Here is a 22,081-nt window from a genome sequence, read left to right as displayed (position 1 = left end):
AGCGGCAGCTGCTGGCCGGAAACCCAGGTCTTAAGGCACAGCCGCTGCCAGCAGCAGCAACAGCAGTGAAGTAAAGATGGCATGGTATGGTATTGCCACCCTTACTTCTGTGTTGCTGTTGGCGGGGCGCTGCCTTCAGAGCTGGGCACCTGGCCAACAGCTGCCACTCTCCAGCTGCCCAGTTCTGAAGGCAGCGCAGAAGTAAGGGTGGCAATACTGTAACACCCCCCCCCCCCAACACACACACAACTCCCTTTTGGGTCAGGCCCCCCAATTTGAGAAATGCTGGTCTCCCCCATGAAATCTGTATACTACAGGGTAAAAGCACACAAAAGACCAGATTTCAAGGGGGAAGATCAGATTTCGTGGTTCGTGATGCATTTTTCATGGCCATGAATAAGGTAGGGCCCTACTCATATACCTTCTGTTACAGATGAAATCCAAAATTCAAATTGTTAGAAGTTTAGTACCTCAGGCTTTGGGTTTACTATGAAACAAAAAAATCTTATAAAACTGCAGATATTTCAGCCACTATACAGTGTGCAAGGTGGATGAAAACAAGCACACCATCCATGAGACGTCAAAGCCCTTTAAACATCTCTCTTGGCCTCGCTTATTCATAGACCAATAGTTCTTTCTGTTTTAAATTATTTAGGCCACTGTTTTCACCTTGCCCTAATTATTCTTAAATTAAAGAGAGGTTGGCCGTGATAATTCTATTGCAGAGATGGCTCCTATTCTGAAGTAACATTTAAACAGCAGAATCTAATTTCTTCCCAACCAAGAAGTTCATATCCTTTATTAAATAGGGTATTAAAATGGTAATAAAGCTAAGAACTAAGCTCCTACCAATTTATTTTTTTCTATATTCTGTTAAACTGAATTCCATCAAACTACTTACATGAGACCTTGATTCTCGGGGTAGCAATGAGCAAAGAGTTTGTCTGTTTCGATTATGGGCATCAAGATCCACGAATATGACGGACCAAGAGCAGCCCTATAAATAGAATATGAAAGTTAAGTTGAGGTGCAGGGGGAAGGTAACACACAAATTTCTGGAGCAGCAAATAACTGGTAAAGCTATCAGCTCTCTTGTTTTACATAGGCAATTTAAGGTAACTAGGAATCAGAAGCCAATATTTTTCACCAGAGCAGGAATCAAATGTAAATTTTTACATAAATATAATGAACATATTATTAATAAAGGAATTAAATGCAATTGGCAGAAATTAAAGAGCAAGAACGGAATCTGAGATTACAAAAAATTAGCTCTCCATTACAAAGTAACTACTGTTTGGACTATTTAATTAAGACAGAATAGATGAAACATTAATTTCATTTCCCATAACTTCTTAAACAAAAGCAATTCGATAAAAGAGACTGGTGAAAGCAGGAGTTTTAACGGTTACGTTAAAGAGACCATACGGTTCCCTTATGAGACAAGCAAAAAGAGAACATCTTTCAAGAGAACATCTTTCCAATGCATTACATCTCAATAAGAGTTATAAAAACAAAACAAATATTCTTGTCTTTCAGTTATCACACTCACTTCATTTTATTAAGGCAGAGGCTCTCAAAAAAACCTTAACACTCAGCAAAAATTAGGGAGAATAAACCACTTTGACATAACAGAAACTCTTCTACTTGAAACAAAGCCCTCAAAGCAAAACATTCCTTATACTTGTCCCAAGTATTCCAATACATAAATGTAATGGTCACATTTGGATCGTTTTAATTTTAACTTGTAAAATACAATAGTTACATTAGAAATATAATTTTACTAACTTTCAATTATTGACAAATGCATGAAAATGTATGAAAGGAGTTTATTGCCAAACAATATGCGCCACTTAGGGCTGGGCTTGAGTACAAAGGTCCACCAGCCTGGATCTGACTGTAGGTCTGGGTCCTTAGGGTAAAATCCCTGGCCCTAGTGAAGTCAATGGCAGAACTCCCCTTGACTTCAATGAGGTCAGGATTCATGCTTCATGCTTATAGTGCCACATTTCATTATCTGAGATGCTGTAATTAAATCTCAAAAACCTCCATTTAAACAAATACTTTTTGAGGTGCTGAAAGGACCTGAGTCAAATGATGTTTTCCAAGATTAAAAAAAACCATAAAAAACATCAGTTTATCTACCCCTGGGATTCACAGCTGGTTTCCAAGATTAAAAAAAACCATAAAAAACATCAGTTTATCTACCCCTGGGATTCACAGCTGGTTTAGGCCTTGGAAGACTTTTCTGCTATTTTCAGTAAATGAAGGGCTACAAGACGGCCTCTCTTAGCACACATGCTGTCAATGCTAAAGACTCACATTACAAATTTCTGCAACTGTTAATTACAAATGTGTATTGCACAAACAAGATACTTCAGCAGATCCTACCAACATTCTAAGGAGAGATTTTTAGAAGTTATTTATCATCCACTATAAATTTTAAAACATTTTTGGGTTCCAGCACTGTTAGCCAGGGCCGGCTCCAGGGTTTTCGCCACCCCAAGCAGCCAAACAAAAAACGAAACAAAACAAAAAACAAACAAACAAAAAGCTGTTAACGTGATCTGTGGCAGCAATTCGGCGGGAGGTCCTTCACTCCGAGCAGGAGTGAGGGACCGTCCGCCAAATTGCCGCCGAACAGCTGGACGTGCCGCCCCTCTCCGAAGTGGCCGCCCTAAGCACCTGCTTGGTAAGCTGGTGCCTGGAGCCGGCCCTGCTGTTAGCCATTTCATGGTCATCCTTCTGCAGAGGGCTGCCAAAACAATGTTAGAATATGCAGCAGTTCTCCGCAAAAGAGGATGTTTTAGAATATGCAGTGTCCTCTTCCTTTACATTGCTTTCTAGCCATGTTTCAAAAATCTTTTCCCTCTGATAAGGGGAGGGAAAGACAATTGATTTATGTTGTTATACAAAACTATTAGCTGTAGTAACACTATACTAGTTTATCATTGTACTAGCTTAGTGTTGTGATACAAACTGACAGTTTAGCCATGTAAATAACTTTTTCACATGGTTTGCTACATAGTATCATCTCAGTGAAACATTGTTGTTCTCTATCTTGGATAAAGGGAGTAAAAGCCATAACATGCTTTACATGAATACCAGACATGATTGCTAGGATCATTTTCATAAGGGAGATGAAAAATCTTCTTGTTACGAATATTCTGAGAATATTAAACAGAAAATATCCAGTTTTTTAACTCCCACATTTAGTTTCTTTTTTTAAAAAGAGATTTCAAAATGTTTGTCTCCTCTTTCCCTAAAAATCAAAAAACAAACAAGAAATACCCCCCCCCAACAATGTAGATGATTGGTTCGAGAAACACACTTATCAGTGTTTGTATCTTAAACACCAATGGGATGCAAACTTGTAAATAGAACAGGAGTACTTGTGACACCTTAGAGACTAACAGATTTATTTGAGATAAGACTAGAGAGGTCACTCAGTAACAGACTTAAAAGTGGTAATCTTGCAACAGAAAAGCTTCATAAACAGACTCCAATGAGAAACTGCTGAACTTGAATTAATATGCAAACTAGATACCATCAATTTAGGCTTGAATAGAGACTGGGAATGGCTGAGCCATTACACACAAAGAATGGCTGATGGAAGGAGGCACTACTGTTGATCTTCTCCCCATGCAGGAGAAAAGGATGGGCTGTTAAGGTCAACCTTTTCTTGACAAAAGAAAGTGCTGTTGCATCCTACTGGGGGGAAATGGAAAAGAGGGGGGGGGGCGATCCTGTCACACTTCTTTTGGTGAAAACAGGCTTGCTGCAGGTTTATTTATGCTATCTTTTGGTGAGCAGTGATCAGAAAGGTGCAACCTTAATAAACACTCATGTAATCCATTAATTAAAACAATACAGAACACATTTGCCTCATGGTCCAGATCCTAAGCTGGTATAAATCAGTGTAGCTCTATTGACTTCAATGGGTACACACATGAATTTATATCCATGTATATAGCCAGTTGGAGCTCTAGCCTATGATCTCAGAATACACACTCTAGCAGCCGATCTTCTCTATGAAATAGCATTTTGAATTGCAGCACAAGAGAACCACGATGGCAAAAACTTTGCTATCTACCCGAAGAGTTCTGTTAGCAGGAAACTGAACAAACTCAAACTGCAAAATTGGAAGAAAAATTCATCATATTGATAAATAGGTCAAAAAAGAATCTGAAAATACAATTGTGATTTTTTTTAACCTAACTGTCCCTTTAATAACTACATGCAGGCCAAGCTGAACAGAATTGAATAGAGAGCTGTACTGGCAAAACTAGTCATTTAGCTGAAAGAGAAATCAGTCTCAAGCATCAATTTTATTTTTAGAAACTAAAAGCTATGATAGACTAATTATTTAAAATGGAGAAAATCCTTCATATACTTGCATAATAGACAGGATAATGCTCTTTAGAACACCAGTGTCTTGGTTTTATATTTCAGAGTAGCAGCCGTGTTAGTCTGTATCTGTAAAAAGAACAGGAGTACTTGTGGCACCTTAGAGACTAACAAATTTATATATTTTTTTTTAATCTGGGAAATAACCAACATCTTTGCAGATATTTCTTAAATCAAGTCAAGCACAGGAAGAGACAGCTTCTATATTTCATTTCCAACTGTGTTCCCAGTCGCTTTGAGAAGTCCTGCTGAGCATCTTGAGAGGAACCTGCCTGCACTTGAAACTATACTAACACCACCAGACTGAAGGATGCCTGGAAACATGAAGCCACCCAGCCCTTCCAGAAAGATTCTGCACTTAAGCTGTGGATGGTGTGAAAGGCTTCAGGAAATAAAAATAAATATCATAATTTAAAAAATCAATGTATGGGGAAGTTTGCATGTACACACACACGTGCATGGAGAGGGGATTTATATAAAAGGAGGTGTAGTTATCAGTTGTTGGGTATGACGTTACATGATGAAGTTTAAAGATTAAAACAAATCTTGTGAGAGCATGAAAAGTCTAACAGAAAGATGTGTTTATCTACTTGTTTAAAAACAAACACACTCCCCTTCCCCCCCAGCTTTTTGCTTCATCTCCAAGTACTTCTAACACATCCATCACCATCGTATCTAGGCACTAATCTCAACAATTAAGAACTGGCATTATGTCTGATAAGAAATTCTTTGCTCTTTACTGCTTCTAGATTTAGCTGTTTTTATTTGAAGGGTTTTTGTTTATTTAAACATTCATTATTTGGCCTTCATTATTCAAATGAGATTCAACTGTGTAAATACACAAACTCATTCAAAACTAGCACTGGAAAAAACATTTGCTTTTAGCAAAGAAAAAAAAATAATTTGATTTCTTCTTCCCTTAGAAGACAATTATTCCATTAAGCTCTACAATGTTCTGTAGGGGAGAAAGACCCACTCCTACTTTTTAGGCTGACAATCTATAACTGATTTTTAGCTATTTACACTTGTCAGGTGACTATTGATTGTATTTTGGCTTTTGGGGGATGAACGGAGGCTTGTGGGTGTGTCTCAGAAAGTCTCCTTGTGCGGGGCTATAGTTTAAGGAGACCCCTTTTCTGCCTCCTCTTGTGAGGTTATGATGAGGGCCTATCAGCCTCTTCCCAAACCCCACAATCCTTAGGAAATTACTTGGACTCCCAACCTATTCTCCATGCAGACATTAAGCTCATTCCCCATGAGCCTAAAGCCTCTGGGAGATGAGTTGCCATCCCTGACAAGCTTTCCAAGACTTGCATGGTGTGTGTGCAGGCCTTCAACTAATGTGCTAAGAGACTCCTAAGGTTTACCTATGGGTGATGGGCATGAGCCCCCTAAGCTTTATTGTACAGAAGGGTGGTGGGCATCAATGAGCCTCTGAAATCTTGCAGAAAATGAGGGAAACAGGCTCATTATAACGTTTGCTGGCTGTTAATGACTTGCACAGACAAAGCCATACTTCTGTAGATTGTACTTCCAAAATTCTGCCTGACAGGAGGTTCCCTTCCTGTAGACCTTAGAGGGATATTAGGTATAGGGTTCCCCTCTTACAAACCTCACGTTCAGGAGCAATTTTAAAAACGAAGGAAATTCCAAACAAAAACTTCTGTGGAGCAAAGCCTAAGGGTAAAAAGCCTTACAAGAATATTGTAGTCAGGGAAAATACAACCCTTAAAAGCCCAGGAAATTCAGAGTTAAACTTACAAGAAACCCAAACATTTGAAAGGACAAACATTTATTTATGGTACTCAAACCACCTCAACTTTGCTCCTATATTCAGAGTAATTCCCTATGCAAATCAGAAAATGGAGGTTTCTTACCTTTAACTGGAGGTTTTTTTTACGTGTGGTCCCTATCTGTATTCCACATGTGAGCATGCATGCTCCCCATGCACCTGAGTTCAGAGATCTTTAGAAAGTAGTGTTGTTCTGCTCATGCTCTGAACCAAAGGTATAAGGGGCAGTGCGGACCAATGCCTTTCCAGCTTCTCTTCTTATTGCAAATCAGATAAGATCTGAAGCAGAGGGGAGGGAAGTGTAGTGTAGTGGAAACAGATAAGGAGCACACATCTCAAAGTCACTCCAGTTACAGGTAACTAACCTCCATTTCTTCGAGTGCCGGTCTCAATGTTATTCCATGGGTGGGTGATTAACAGGGGGTACAACGATGCAGCTGGTATAGATATTTGTAATACTGCAGATCTAACAGTTGCATTTGCAGAAAAGGCTTGACCTAATGTTTAACGCTTCATGAACATATGGTTTGAGGTAGCCACAGTACAGATATCCAGTATAGACACCTCTCTAAAAGATGCTGTTGGGGTTACTTGGGCTCTACTGGAAAAGGATGTCACCCCATCTAAGGGAGGAATACTTACTAATTGGTAATAAAGAATGATGCAGCCAGAGATACACTTCGAGAGGCTCCGAACGGATGCTTGTCCTCACAACCATTCCACTAGACTCACAAAAAGTCTTGCTGATTTTATAATTGGTCGTGTTCTTTGCAGGTAGAACACCAGAGCTCATCTGATATCTAGAGAGTAAGTATCAGAGGGGTAGCCGTGTTAGTCTGGATCTGTAAAAAGCAACGAAGAGTCCTGTGGCACCTTACAGACTAACATCTGTTAGTCTATAAGATGCCACAGGACTCTTTGTTGCTTTCTGGAGAGTGAAGTCTCCTCTCCTCCTTGGAAGTATGAGGTTTTTAGAAGAAAACCAGTAAGTGGATGGATAGATTTACTGATGTGAAAAACTTAGAAATGACTTTAGGGACAAATTTTGGGTGAAGGCAAAGTGAAACCTTTTTCATAAAAGACATAGTATATTACGGGTCAGTCATGAAAGCTCCCAGTTCACTCACCCTTCTAGTCAAAATGATGGCAACTAAAAAGATGACCTTCATGGAATGGTAAGACAAAGAACATGTGGACAGTCATCAAAATGGTGGTCTGGTAGGTACTGACTGTACAAAGGACAGGCCCTGTTGTGGTGAGATCTCACCACTGGTGGGAAGGTCCTAACTAGATACTTCAGGAATCTAACTGTTGTTGGGCTCTGTCCTCTTGGAAAAGTTTGTCCTTAAAGTCCGAAATCCTCAAATAATTTTGCTAACAAAGCCTGGTAGTTAGCAATAAGGAACTGAAGACTTGTAGAGGAAAATACCTTCCCCTCTCCAGAAGATCAAGTTGTTGAGAGTCCTTATCTGTCAGTGTAACCTTAGAATGTTGTAATCTAAAACTTTCAGTGGCTGCTTGCGCCACCAGGAAGTTGGGTCCTGTGTGTGTAAAGAGGAACTCATCTCCTTTGGCTGGTACAAATGTCTCTCAGCCCTTTTGGAGTCGGGGTGCAGGAGACTGGAGTGTGATACACCATCTTAGCTGGGTCCATGATGGCATCATTTACAAGGAGGACCACCCTACTTGGAGGACCAAAAGATCGCAAAATGTCAAGGACCTAATATTGGGTATCCTGGACCTCCTCTAGTGGAATCTGGAGGTCATTCGCCATTCTCTGCAGAGGCTCCTGATATTGCCTGGGGTTGTCAGGTACGGATGGCGGAGATGGGGCAACGGCCTACTCTTGTGAGGAAGACAAAACACATGTAGGTACATGTGGATCCAGATCAATCCCCCCTTCCTCATGCTCTGATGGAGCTGGTAGGTGTCGCACAGAAGAGGGACAGTGGATTGATCCGGGATGTCTACTGTAAGGATCCCATGGAACCTAATAGGGCCAAGTAGGAAGGGTCAATCAGTTGAGGGGGACTCCATTGTATTGGTACCATTGTTCCCTTAGGTAGTCACATCTGGGTGGAGGATAGACCCCAGATATTTGCGAGTCTCTGTCTGGACTTACCTCATTATGTGGGGTGATGGATCACCTGGAGACTCCAAAGAGAATGCCAGTTCCTGTTCCACAGGTAGAGCCATCAGTACCAATGAGTGAAAGCTCCTGCCTAAGGGCTAAGGAGGGGAACATTCAGGTCTCCTGGAAGTAATTTCCTCCTCTGGTGTGCCAATGTCTCGCAGGAAGGTCAGATCGGAAGGAAAAGGAGACTGAGGTTAAGGAAGGGTGAAGATCTCCTCTGACAAGGTGTAAGTTTTGGTCTGTCCCAGAGTCTGGGGCATTCCAGTAGTTGGGACCAATGGATCCAGTGCATCCACAGTCATCATGGATGGTAGTTCTTTATAGGGAAGGGCCAGTACTGTCAAAGAGTCTACAAGTGAACTCTTAGATGCTATCGTCAAGTGCCAATCCTTCGGCTTAGAAATCAGACACAACAATAGTACTGGTGGATCTTTTTTCCTTTGCACCTTCCGCTCATGGCCAAAAGATTTAAGTGAGCCTAATTCCTTAGGATCCACCTGTGAGGATTCACTTGACTTGGAGGGAGTTAGGGAGTGATTTCTTCTGGAAGTAGATATGGCCTTATGATTGTGAGAGTGCCCCTCACTATTATGAGAAGCCTGGATGATGACTCTATGAGCTTAGCAGCTCTGACTTTTGTTCCTGAGCATGTGCTTGGAGGGGTACTCAACAGTTGAGACTGACATACAAGGGGGTCTCCCTAACCCAGATCAAACCGAGGTCTCATAGCCTTCTCCATCAGATGTTTTTCCAACCAGCACTCACAAGCCTCATGGCTCTGAGGGAGAAACAAGTGCCAAATTCTGTGCTTAACTGAGATATATGCCTCTCCCAGAAAACAGAGGCAGCATTGGTGCTCATTGCTCATGGAGAAGGAGTGGGGGCAGGAAATGCAGTTCTTAAACCCTGTGACTCTGTGAGTAGTCTGTGTCTTGGAAAGAGACTCCCAGAGGCAAGGAGAAAACTAAGTTATACTAACTATGATAAAACTAAAACTTTAACTACACTAAAATACTAAAACTATTTACAATATATTTACAGGTTTGTTAAGAGAAAGGAAGCATGGAAAAATCTGTGGACACAGAGGATTATAACTCAGGCCATGCAGGAGTAAGAAGGATCTGCACTGCCCCTTATATCCTTGGTTTGGAGCATGAGGAGAACAGCTGTGTATTTGCAGACAATGGATACTATTTTCTAAAAATCTCAGAACTCAGGTGCATGGTGCACATGTGTACCCACATAAGGAATACACATAGAGATCCGCACTTGAAGAACAACATAAGATACCTTTATTCACCCATAAAAACTTTTTCATCTTATTAGTCAATAAAAAAACAGAATAATTTATTTAGTCAAAGTGGTTGTGCCAACTCTGGCATTCACACACTGCTGGGGTGCGGTAATACTACTTTAGACATTCTTGATTAGATAAAAGGCACACTTATAATAATCATTCACTTCTCCTCACTAGGCTCCAATGATGCAAGTTGTTGAGCGTGTTCAGCACCATGCAAGAGTGGGCCCTATGATTGCACTTGCTAACCACTGATTGAAGTATGTATGTGATACAGAGCTAGCACATTTACAGTGGAGATATTATACCATTTATAAAGCAATATTCTGCAGTGAACATTTCTGATATTCCTGTGAGCTGCACAAATACAGTGACTATCCAAAATCTAAGCCACTAGCTGTGAACTTAAAAAAAGTCTTAGAAAATGTCTTTGATCCAAAAATAATTTATACAGCTAGAAAAAGAACTAAGGAAGGAAGGATGAGAGGTTCAGATTGCTAAGGAAGATGACAGACCTGGGGGGAAGAAGGGAAGAATTACAAGTAGATTGAGTAGTGTAATTTTGAATTTCCATATTTTCAAACATTGATTTTCTTGTAAAGTTACACTTCAGCGAGAATTACCACAGGTGAAATTAAGAGTTTGTCCGTGCACAACTGATGTCAGTGGCAAAACCTGCATCGATTTTAGTGGTGCAAGACTGAGCCCCAGAAGCCTGCGTACTTACAAAAACCTATAGTTACAAAGTGATACTTTGCATCCTTAAAAGAGAATTATAAAATCTTACAGTGCAGAATGGAATCTGCAGCAGGTTTTTGAAACTGACTGTATGAAATTAAAAAAAAACAAAACCTGAATATTTTGTTTTGCCACATACTCCTCTCTATAATCTACATTTTTGTACTATATTGTCTTTCAGTAAAATAAGAAGAGAAAATTCTACATTAAGTACAGTTTAATTTTTTTATATAACTTTGTCTACTGAAAGTACTTCCAGTAAGAAGCTTAACAGTACTTGGTACTTACATTGCACCTTTCACCTAAGGACCTGAACATTCTTTACAATTATTAATTATGCCTCATAATATGCCTGTGAGGTACGTATTACTATCCCCAATTTTACAGATGGGGAAACTGGGGAACAAATAATTTAAGGGGTTTACTCAAAAAATCATACAGACAATAAGGAACAGGACTTAGAATGGGAACCCTGGTCTCCTGTTTCCAGTAAGTAGCAAGGAGGCATGGCCCTCCTCAGAGGCAGAAGCGGTGGGAATGCTGTAAGCCACCTGGGGGGCAGAGCCAGGAGGACCACGCCCCACACCAGAAGCAGAAGGGTGGGACAGGAAACAGAAGTATAAAAGGCAAGCCCAGCAGCTCAGTTGAGAGGGAGCTGCCGAAGGAGACAGATGCTTTTTCCCCACTGCTGGAGAGGGATGCAAAGGAGAACCACTGCTGCCCCGGGGACCAGCCTAAGCTTCCAGAGAGCCCTGCCATGCCCGATGCTGAGGAGCTGCTACTGATACCTTTGGCAGTGTATCCAGGAGAGACTGAGGATGACCCCTGGACACAGGTACACCCAAGTGGGAGAAGTAGAAAGCAGCCCAGGGAAACCAGGCAACAGTCTAGCTGGAAGTTGGCCTGAAACAAGGTCAGTGTATTGCGGGCGGATCCACTGACCCACTAGTGGACCACTCCGCTTCTGTTAGGGCCCTGGGCTGGAACGTGGTGGAGTTGGTTGGACTCTAGCAGACCAAACTGGGAGGAGCTGTGGCCTACCTCAAAGGTGGAAGCAGAGGGATGGCCACGCCAGTTTACACAGTGCCATACTAACATTAGATCTGTGCTATAACTCCAGCCAGTAGGAAGCGGAACAGCCAAAGCAGAGACAGGAGGGTAGAAAGTGGGGCCCTCCAGACTCAGAACTGTGCAGGCAAGACCCACACACACTCTGGGGACACTACAGAATGTTCGTGCTTTCTCTGCCCTGTGCCAATTGTGCTGTTTGCTCCAACTCTCCCCCTCCCTCCTCAGGCCCTTCAGCTCAGCTTTATTCCACACCTGCCACTCCTACCATCTCCTGCCCTGCTCTGTCCCCCGTCCCTTTTCTTTCCTCCTAACTAACCTCATCTCTCCAATACCCCACAAAATTATGGAACTGCAGTAAAAGCTTTTTAATCTGGCAGGTTGGGGGAATGGTAGATGCCGATAATTGAAAAATTCTGGTTAACTAAGAGGGAGGGAGTTTGGGTGCGGGGGGGTTGGGTGCGCCAGATGGGGGGCACTCACCTCGGGCAGCTCTCCGCAAGCAGCAACCAGTCCTTGCAGCCCCTAGGTGGAGGTGCACCTGGGTGGCTCTGCGCACGCTGCCCCTGTCCACAGACACCATCCCCATAGCTCCTATTGGCCACGGTTCCAGGGCAAAGGGAGGGGGGGCAGTGAGCGCAGAGCCGCCTAGCTGTGCTTCCACCTAGGGGGTGCAAGGACTACTTGCGAGGGGCCGCCTGAGGAGAGCACTCCCTGGATCTGGCACTCCACCGCACCTCAACCTCCAGCCCCGCACACCCCTTGCACCCAAACTCCCTCCCAGAGCAAGCGCCCTGCACCCACCGCACCCCAATCCTGCACCCAAACTCCCTCCCAGAGCCTGCACCCTGCACCCCACTCCCTCGCCCCACAACCCCACACCATCCTAGCACCCAAACTCCCTCTCAGAACTCGTGGCCTGCACCCCCCACGCCCCAACTCCGTTCCAGAGCCCACGCCCTGCACCCTCCTGTGCCCCCCCCCCCACACACACACTCTGAACCTCTCAAGGTCGTTCCTCCACCGAGAAGCAGCAGAGACATGTCGTTGCTTCCAGGGAGCCTGCCCGCCCCGCACCAACTGGACTATAAACCAGACTTTATATGAAGATTAGAAATGCTGGTTTATAGAGCTTACTGGTTGGTACATGGCCAGATATCACAGCTTTTACTGTAATATGTTCGCTATCGTCACATGGTTCACTTGGTTCTGTGTTGTATCCCCTCTCCCACCCAGTGTCTGTCTTGTCTATGTAGACAATATTGTCATTGTTTTCATGTACTTCCATCTGTCTGTATCCTCCTATTCTAGATTGTAAACTGTTTGGGGTAGGGAATGTCTTTTTGTTCTGTGTACAGCACCTAGCAATGGGATCCTACTCTATGACTTGGGCTTCCAGGCACTTCAGTAATACAAATAAGAAAATAGTAGTAATAATGAATAAATAACCACTAGCTCACTTAGAAAGCACTATGTTAGTACATTGACTCAGCATTGGGTTTGCAAGTCTAAATAAAGGTGACTTAACAAAAAAATGCTCAAGTCTCCCTGATCTTTATTTAAGACAATATTAAGAAAGACTTTAAAGACCAAAGCTTTTTTTTGGTAACTGTATAAATTTCCTCCCCAACCCCCACACTGGATTCACCATCGGAATCAATTTTTGCTGTATCTTAAAGCAGGATTTTAAGCTTTGAAATAGGCAAGGATTGCCACTCTGCAAATCAGCTGTGTCTCTGACTTTTGAGGCAACAGAAAAGTACCAGCAGAAACAATGAGGAGTCCTTGTGGCAGTTATTTTTGCTGATACAGACTAACACGGCTACCACTCTGAGAAAAGTACCAGTACTTAGAAAAAAAAAAAAGTTCCCACCCTTTTAAACCATCAAGAATAATGTTTTTGAATAAGATTCCTGGGGCTCAGTTGGTCCTTAAGTTTTTTGATGTTTTCATTCAGTGTATAGCTGGGACATTCCTCTCAGCGTATTTGGATATATTTCTCCAGCCTCTGACTTTTAATTAGATCAGTGCTACTTCAAGTACATAAGGTCACAATATAAAATGATTTAACCCTTCAAGGATTATAGACTTTCAATGCACTACTGTTTAACAGTAGCAGTTTTATTTTAGTGGCTGAAGGAGGAAAAAATTAATGGTTTCAAAATCAAGTTTTGAATGATTTTCAACACAAAAAGGGAATTTGCAAAACTAAAACATTACATCTATTAATATTCTCTTTTCAGAAATGAAGGCATATGGGTATTCTAGAAAGACAAATACTGCCTGAGAACTGAAAGAATACTTGAAAAAATGCAACGTGGGAGCAAGTTTAAAACATTAAAACATTTTAAACTCACAGCTCTGCTGCTGCACTCACTTTTTTGCCAAAAGTCACTTATGGACAATCCTCTGACAGAGTGCTTTGCCCTTGCAATTCAGTTATCTCTGCACGTATGGCACCATCTATGTCTCCTTTATTTTTGTACAGCCACAACTCCCTTTTCCTCCATTGACTGACAATGTTTAATGGCTCAGTGACACATTTCCTCCATTACTCACCTTTTCAGGGTCATAAGTTTGGGAAGAATACTCTTGAGTCTAGACCTTTGTGGGTATAATATAGTAAGAGATCTATATCCAATATTTTTGAGAATGTAAAAATAGGAATGTCTAGCAGAGGTAAAGTATGATGAAAGGCTTACGTTTTTTAATGGAATTCAATATATCTGGAAGGGGGGGGGGAACCCAAACCAAATAAAAAACAACAACAAAAATAAATAGACCATGTGCAAGGTTGATAACAGAGAAGATTCAAATGATGGTGCAACCTACTTGAGATTTAAAACACAAATGAGAGTAGTTAGATCACATAAACAAGATGAGTTGTTTAAAATCTTGATCAAAGGTGATAGGGAAGTAGAAAAGTTGTAGACATTTCAATTTTAACAAAAAAAATATTAAAAACCATACACAACTAGAAAGAGAAATAAAACTTGCTATATGTAAGGACAAATCTGATTTTATTCAGTTATTCTGTACCTGAAAAAGTAACAAATTAATTTACCAGTTTTGAGATGGAACTGACTGTTTTATATGAATTCTACACATCCATTGATCGGGGTGAAAACAATTTGTTAAAAAACAACCTGTTAATTTTTAAAAATATAGAATGAATAAACAAATGTTTTTACTACCTGATTGCCAAAGAGATTGAATCCATTAATTGCTTCTAGGGCTGCTTTTGCTAACCCAACAGAGCTGAGGGGGAGAAAAGAAAGACATCTGTTATGCTTACAAACCTGGAATTTAACAAATCAATACTTGATGTTTCTTTCAGAAGTAGGATCTCTTCTTGATTAGTATTTTGTGTTTAAACCCTAAGCTAATGGACAGTGATGCAATAGGTTGTATTTATTTTCCAGAATTTTTCTTTTCAGTTTTTAATTTGTCTTTAAAAGTCAGTGACCACCTGGAAAAAATGCATCTGGTTTTATTTTGCTGTTGGACATCTAGCATTCTGTGCTTCAAGGCTTTGCTAGTAGGACAGCACGTTTACTTTCTATACAAATTGTGTACAATTCTCAGACAGAAAACTTGACAAAAGAAACCTGTGATCAAATAACTTGGATGAAAAGTTAAAATACCACATATCAGTTTTAGATCAAAGAAACTGCACAATTCTGATGTCTGCCATCCATCTATAATTATCTTCAACTCATTCACTCAACTAGTGGATAAATACTGAGATACACTCTGTAGTAGACTATATCCATTAAACCAAAATGAGCTATACCGATGCTTTGAAATTATTATCTAAAATTATCTCCATGATTTCCCACTTCAATGTTATTACAATGTTTGGATAAATGATTATCTATCTACCTATATATTTATTTTTTTTACACATTTTTTGTTTATTCTGAAACTTTTATGTAATGTGTATAGTTATCCTACTACATGTGAAAACAAGTTGCACGGGGCCTGACTTTCAGAAGAGCTCATGTCTCATTTAGGCACCTACATGAAGTGGCCAGATTTTCAAAAGTCCTCAGAAGCCAGTAGCTTCAAAAAAGAACAATGGGAGCAGCATAATGCTGAGTAACGCTGCTAGAAAAATTTATTATTTCATTTTTTAATGAAAAATAGGGACAAATATTTCCATCCCATTTGTTTTATTCTTAGTATGGGTTATATTTAATAAATTATCTGGAGTATTTTTATATCAGGGCGTCCTCATCAATTTTATATATGAAAGTCCTATGTACGAATCTCTGTATCATCTATGTCCCACAGTAAAACACTGGAGAAAACCTCTTTCAGTGTTAAACAGGCCAAGATGCAGGGATCTATTGGGGCACGCTGGGATACGGGCTACTGGATTTGCAGAACCCATTTCCTGCCCATTTGGAATAGCCATGCCATAGTTAGTTCACTGCACAAAGCATGTTTTTCAGGCTTTGTGCAGAAAAAGGTGAATTTCACCCTAAGTAAATAATGTTTTTCTGATTTAAATTAATTATTGACAGGGCAACGAGCCTTGTGGATAGGGGGAAAGTGGTAGATGTGGTATAACTTGACTTTAGTAAAGCTTTTGATAGTGTCTCGCATGACCTTCTCATAAACAAACTAGGGAAATACAACCTAGATGGAGCTACTATAAGGTGGGTGCATAACTGGTTGGAAAACCGTTCCTAAAGAGTAGTTATCAGTGGTTCACAACCATGCTGGAAGGGCATAATGAGTGGGGTCCCACTGGAATCAGTTCTGGGTCTGGTTCTGTCAAATATCTTCATCAATGACTTTGATAATGGCATAGAGAGTACACTTATAAAGTTTGCGAACAATACCAGGCTGGGAGGGGTTGCAAGTGCTTTGGAGGATAGGATTATAATTCAAAATGGTCAGAAGTAACTAGGATGAAATTCAATAAGGACAAATGCAAAGTATTCTACTTAGGAAGGAACAATCAGTTGCACACATACAAAATTGGAAATGGCTGCCTAGAAAGGAGTACTGCGGAAAAGGATTTGGGGGGTCTTAGTGGATCACAAGCTAAATATGAGTAAACAGTGTAACACTGTTGCAAAAAAAGCTAACATCATTCTGGGATGTATTAGCAGGAGTGTTGTAAGCAGGACACGAGAAGTACGGTAATTCTTCTGCTCTACTCTGCACTGATTAGGCCTCAACTGGAGTTGTGTGTGTCCAATTCTGGGTGCCACATTTCAGGAAAGATGTGGACCAACTGGAGAAAGTCAAGAGCAACAAAAATGTCTAGAAAACAAGACCTATGAAGGAAGACTGAAAAAATTGGGTTGGTTTAGTCTGGAAAAGAGAAGACATAACAGTTTTCAAGTACATAAAAGGTTGTTACAAGGAGGAGGGAGAAGAATTGTTCTTCTTAACTTCTGAGGACAGAACAAGAAGCAAGAGGCTTAAATTGCAGCAAAGGAGGTTTAGGTTGGACATCAGGAAAAAGTTCCTAACTGTCAGGGCAGTTAAGCATTGGAATACATTGCCTAGGGAAGTTGTAGAATCTCCGTCATTGGAGATTTTTAAGAGCAGGTTAGACAAACACCTATCAGGAGTGGTCTAGATAATTAGTCCTGCTACGAGTGCAGGGGACTGGACTAGATGACCTCTTGAAGTAAATTCTAGTTCTATGATTCTATGTATAAACTCTGTGTGCGTTTTGTTTTTTTGTTTGTGTGTGTACTTAAAAAACAAAAACACACACTTTTAAGCACACATACTTTGTTCACCTGCTATTACAATAAGGCAAAAATATCTCCTCTGACCTTTTGCCACCAAAACAGGATGGTTGCATCATAAACACCTATTGGTGGTTCTGTTGGGCAAAACTGCTTAATTTCTGGCCAGGGACCTTTATTAGTTGGCTGAAAGCCTACCCAGAAATGAAAAGGAGGTGGCAACTAATTGCCCCTTCTGGATAAACATTCCTCTACTGTAAGACAACACTAAATCTAGCCCATCATCCTAAAACTCAGCTCACATTCCTATCACATTTTTTCTCCATGTTACTATCCTTTCTCTGTAGGGTGACCGGATGTCCCAATTTTATAGGAACAATCCCAATATTCGGGGATTTGTCTTATATAGGTACCTATTACCCTTCCCACCTCAGTCCCAATTTTTTTTTTACAGTTGCTAATTGGTCACCCTATCTATTTCACCATAGAGAAAGGCCTATACTAACAGGAAAAGAGATAAGAAACATTTCTTAAACAAATGATGTCCACCCACTTAACAGAAAAGATGCATTTTTCACATGATGCATCTTTCACTGGAATTCCCACAGTATCAGAAATGTTCTTGCCCAAATCATGTATAAATTATATTTACTAAAAGAAAAGTAACTGAAATTTTCATTATGATGTTCTGCCTGAAGTTGTAGCTTCCACATCAGCTAACCTGGCTAGGTTCTAGAACCATTCTTTACTGGAAGCTCACTTATACTTAAAATATGCCAAATTCTTTTTTAAATTAAAAAAAAAAAATCAAAAGGAATCCTTTCAGGTTTTGTCCTTATAACTGAGAAGCCACTGAAACATACATGAAGGCCATTCTCATTAGCACCAGGTGGTAATCAGGTGGCAATGTACTTTAGAGTAACATCTAACCCGACTGACCTTTCATGTCACTAAACGGCTAGCAGAACTTGTTCTGGCATTACAAAAAGATGATTTTGCTATTATGTGTCAATCTAATTTTCGATGTTCACTTTTTTGATGTTTTCATGGCTATATAGATATATAGATAGATGATTGTTCACATACAACAATTAGTACAGAGCTTGTTGCCCAAGTTCCACCTTTAACTGTTTATGCTTCCCACTACATAATAAAAATAGCATCACAAAATGTTACGTGTTCTCTCTTGCCTCTGTGGACATTGCATGCAGAACAGAGAATGGGAAACTATGATTACTCCTTCTAGTAATCAAACAGCCAGGTAATAGTACAACATACTACAGGTAATCAAACAGCCAGGTAATACTACAACATTACTTTTCATTTACATTTTTTAGTAACTAGTTAAGACCCACATAAAAATATTACAAATTGCTAATCAACTTGAGACATTCTTACAAAATTGTATGTAAACAACTGATGTTTTATTTTTGAAGAAATAAAAAGGAACTATCTATTTACAAAATTCTACAATTTTCTAAATACAGATTGCAAACTAAAATAAAATTTATAAACCTTTCTAAATTAGCAAAACTTTGATTTTAAAATATATAAAGCATTATTCACAAAGCATCCATTGTAAAGTCAAATGGTTTGTAGTTTCCAATTTCTTTCATTTTAATAATACATAATAATATACTTTCAAGGGTCACCAACACTTTGTCAGCACAGAAGCAACAGCAACATTTTCTTCTAGCTAACACATTTTTTGGCTTTAGACTTTTTTTTTTTTTTTTTTTTTTTTTTAAAGAGTTTAAGGTGGGCTAATATAAATCTACAGACAGTTGACAGATTTATCTGAAATCTGAATATTAAAAAAAGCAAAACCACCATCATAAAGAGAGAGAGGACTTTTTACTCTTAGGGTATCATTAATGTGATTTTTTTTTCAAAATTTACTAAGCAGGTTCATTTTCATTATCACACTTTATAGCTTAATACTCTCTGATAATTTACATTTTTTATGGAAAAAAAAGCAAAAACCAACAGCAATCCACTGCTACAAATGTGCTGAGTCAGAGACCTCATCTTAAACAGAGGAATGACAAAAAAAGACACCATCACTGAAATATTGTTTTAAATGATATACAACTAAACTACATATACCAGAACTTCAACTGTGTCAACTATATTGAAATAATAATGAGCTAAAACATTAATATATATGAAAAATGGTTTTGCATTAGTACAAAAAAAACCCCAAATGTCAGCTTTTAAAATTCATGGGACTTCTAAAAAGTAAAATATTAAGATAGCAGATTAATGACAGTTTTATTACAGACTATAAACAGACACTACAAAAACTAGGAAGATCTCTTTAGACAGACTGCTTACAAATCACATCTGTGGTCAAAATGAGAGTACATGAACTAGACAAACTATAGTTGCCTGACTAATAAAATGAAGGCCTCTTATTTTCTTCAAAGAGTGACTGCTTGTATATGTTTAAAATGTCAATCAAAATGACAGTGTGAGCCTATCACTATCCTTGATCTTTTAACTTGATCATAGTGTTATCTCTCACCTTTTCTCCTTACCTATTCCTACTTCATAAATCAATCTAACACGCTGCCTCCAAGATCATTTGCTGACATCATCCTGCTGATATTCTAATCATATCCTCCCCTTGAATGTCTTCACTGATTTCCTCTTGCTTTCTCTAGCATCTCATTCCTCCTACTTGTTTTCACTTTCAAGGCTCCGCTCAACTCTACATCAATCATTTATTTGTATATTTACATGTCAGAAGCGTGCATAGTGTTTCAGAGTTAATGACAAAAACGACAGTACCTTCTTTTTAAGCATATCATCTGATTAATATTAAAAAAAAAGGAAGATGAACAAAGAATAGGAGAGATGATATAGGGGATGAGAATTACAAGAGAGATTGTGAGAGGTTTTTTCGTTACATATGCATCTTGTTGGTTTGTTTTAAAAAGTTGCTTAAATTGAAGGAATGGGAAGAGGAGGTCAGTGATGAGAAGCAAACTGAAATAAATGAGTTTTAAGGTGGGATTCGGTTGTGCACAGGAGTCAGGCAGGATGCACCAGATATCAAGGCTGGCATGTGTAAAGGTGCAAGCATGCCTGTGAGAAGCAAAACAAAAAAAGGGTCATCAAGGGAAGCGGAAAGTGATGAGATACAGGGCATAAATGGGAAGCAGGGTCCAAGAATGTTCCGGAATAGAAAGTCTCCAAGGAAGTGAGATCAGGAGAGAGAAGTAGTAAATGCCTCACCTTCCTATAAAACTGGTGGATCATAATAGGCTCACTCTCTTCCCCATAATTTCCTAAAGTGGCATCCAGGGAAAGGAGAGAGAGAAAAATCTCTTAACACTGCCCTCCATGTGAAGCTGCTGTCACCACCATTATGCAAGAGACATCATTTGAAGAAAGGCGCTCCTACCAAGGATAACGAGATATACCAGTGTTTCCCAAACTTGGGACGCCACTTGTGTAGGGAAAGCCCGTGGCGGGCAAGGCTGGTTTGTTTACCTGCCGCGTCCGCAGGTCCAGCCGATTGCGGCTCCCACTGGCTGCGGTTCACTGCTCCAGGCCAATGGGAGCTGCTGGAAGCGGCGAGGGCCAAGGGATGTACTGGCCACCGCCAGGCTTTCCTTATACAAAGCGGCGTCCCAAGTTTGGGAAACACAGTTATACTGTTAAGATTAAGATGGTGGGGAAATTCCTTAAGCGATGTAATATCGTAATATTGGGAAAGTCTGAAGGATCTGAAAAGTATTAATTGGTGTAATATTGTAGTTTCTTTACTGGTAGCAATACTTGTGTAAATACTGGTCAATTACTTCAAATTACTAAATTAATTTTCTCTATAAAAATACAACTACACCTATATGGAAAGACTTTTTTGTCATATTCTGTTTGGGATAAGGATTATGTAATTAAGGCAATATGAAGAAATTAGGATACTAGCTTATATCAGAGCCCCCTGCTCCCCACCCCCCCACACAGAGATACCAGGAGAGTGACCTTGACTCAAAGAAATTCATGACTTTGAGGAATAAATTTGTCTCGAGGTATTTTGGCATCAGTCCCTTCTGTAGAGAAACTGCAATTAATCACTGCCAGGAATTTATATTTTTATAATTTTGACAACATAAGATTTTTTTTAATTAGAACAATTTAAAAGGGAACATTTGGCTAAGGGGAAAAGTACTAGTTCAGAAGAGTCAACAATAAGCCCAATTTTTTCTGACTTTGAACTGATGTTATTTAAAAATGGTTAGATTACCCACAGCTAACAAATTATATGATTATGTGCAATTTTTCAAAAAAGATACAAGTATGGATAAGCTATATCTTGAACCTTGCTTGTGCAGCATCAAAAGCATTTCGTTAGAGAAGTTTGGCTGGGATTTATACAGACAAGTTTTTCCTTGTAAATATACCACCTTATATTTATGGATATTCAATATAAAAATATTTAAAAATAAAGTCAGATCCTAGTCAGGAGAGCATCTTATAACTATGCAGAAAATATTTTAAACAGAATGGAAGGGGAAACATATCTAGCTGTAGAACTGCATGTATTATATTTAGCACACATTATTTCTGTTTGACTGTTTTCATTACCAGCAATGCCATAAAAAAATTGATTTCAAGCTGTATCATTTTTTTAAAACCATCAATAGGTTTATAAAACCTCAGGTTTCCTTTCAGAAACACTGCCAGAAACAGAGCTTGTGGGATTTAATTCTAATTTGTTCAACAAGGGAAAGCTGATTAGGTTAGCTAAAAAATTCTGCTTGGAGCAGCTGGCATCAAAGACTGGTAAATTCCCCTGGTTTTTAAACCTTCGGATGATTAGAAAGTCATTGTTACCCAGATAATGCAATGAAGTAGTAAGCTGAACTCACTGGTGTAATGGATACTAACCATTTCCTTAGTGTCAAGTCTCTCAAAATAAATTTTAACTT

The 22,081-nt window shown here is 39.6% G+C and overlaps 1 protein-coding gene across 8 annotated transcripts in view; it reads right to left on the bottom strand.

Moving 5' to 3' along the window:
• PHKB (phosphorylase kinase regulatory subunit beta) overlaps window positions 1-22,081 on the bottom strand; it is a 194,449-nt gene that overhangs the window by 84,987 nt on the left and 87,381 nt on the right. For all 8 annotated transcript variants that reach the window (XM_034788873.1, XM_034788868.1, XM_034788865.1 and 5 more), the window contains 2 exons: window positions 14,628-14,691; window positions 902-997 (listed from right to left, as the gene is read on the bottom strand). In XM_034788873.1, coding sequence (XP_034644764.1) covers window positions 902-997; window positions 14,628-14,691 — 160 coding nt within the window. The remainder of the gene's footprint in view (window positions 1-901; window positions 998-14,627; window positions 14,692-22,081) is intronic.

Source organism: Trachemys scripta, chromosome 13, assembly GCF_013100865.1.
Source record: "Trachemys scripta elegans isolate TJP31775 chromosome 13, CAS_Tse_1.0, whole genome shotgun sequence".
Lineage (NCBI taxonomy): Eukaryota > Metazoa > Chordata > Testudines > Emydidae > Trachemys > Trachemys scripta.
The sequence above is the reverse complement of the archived record's forward strand: the minus strand, read 5'-3'. Positions and strand labels throughout refer to the sequence as shown.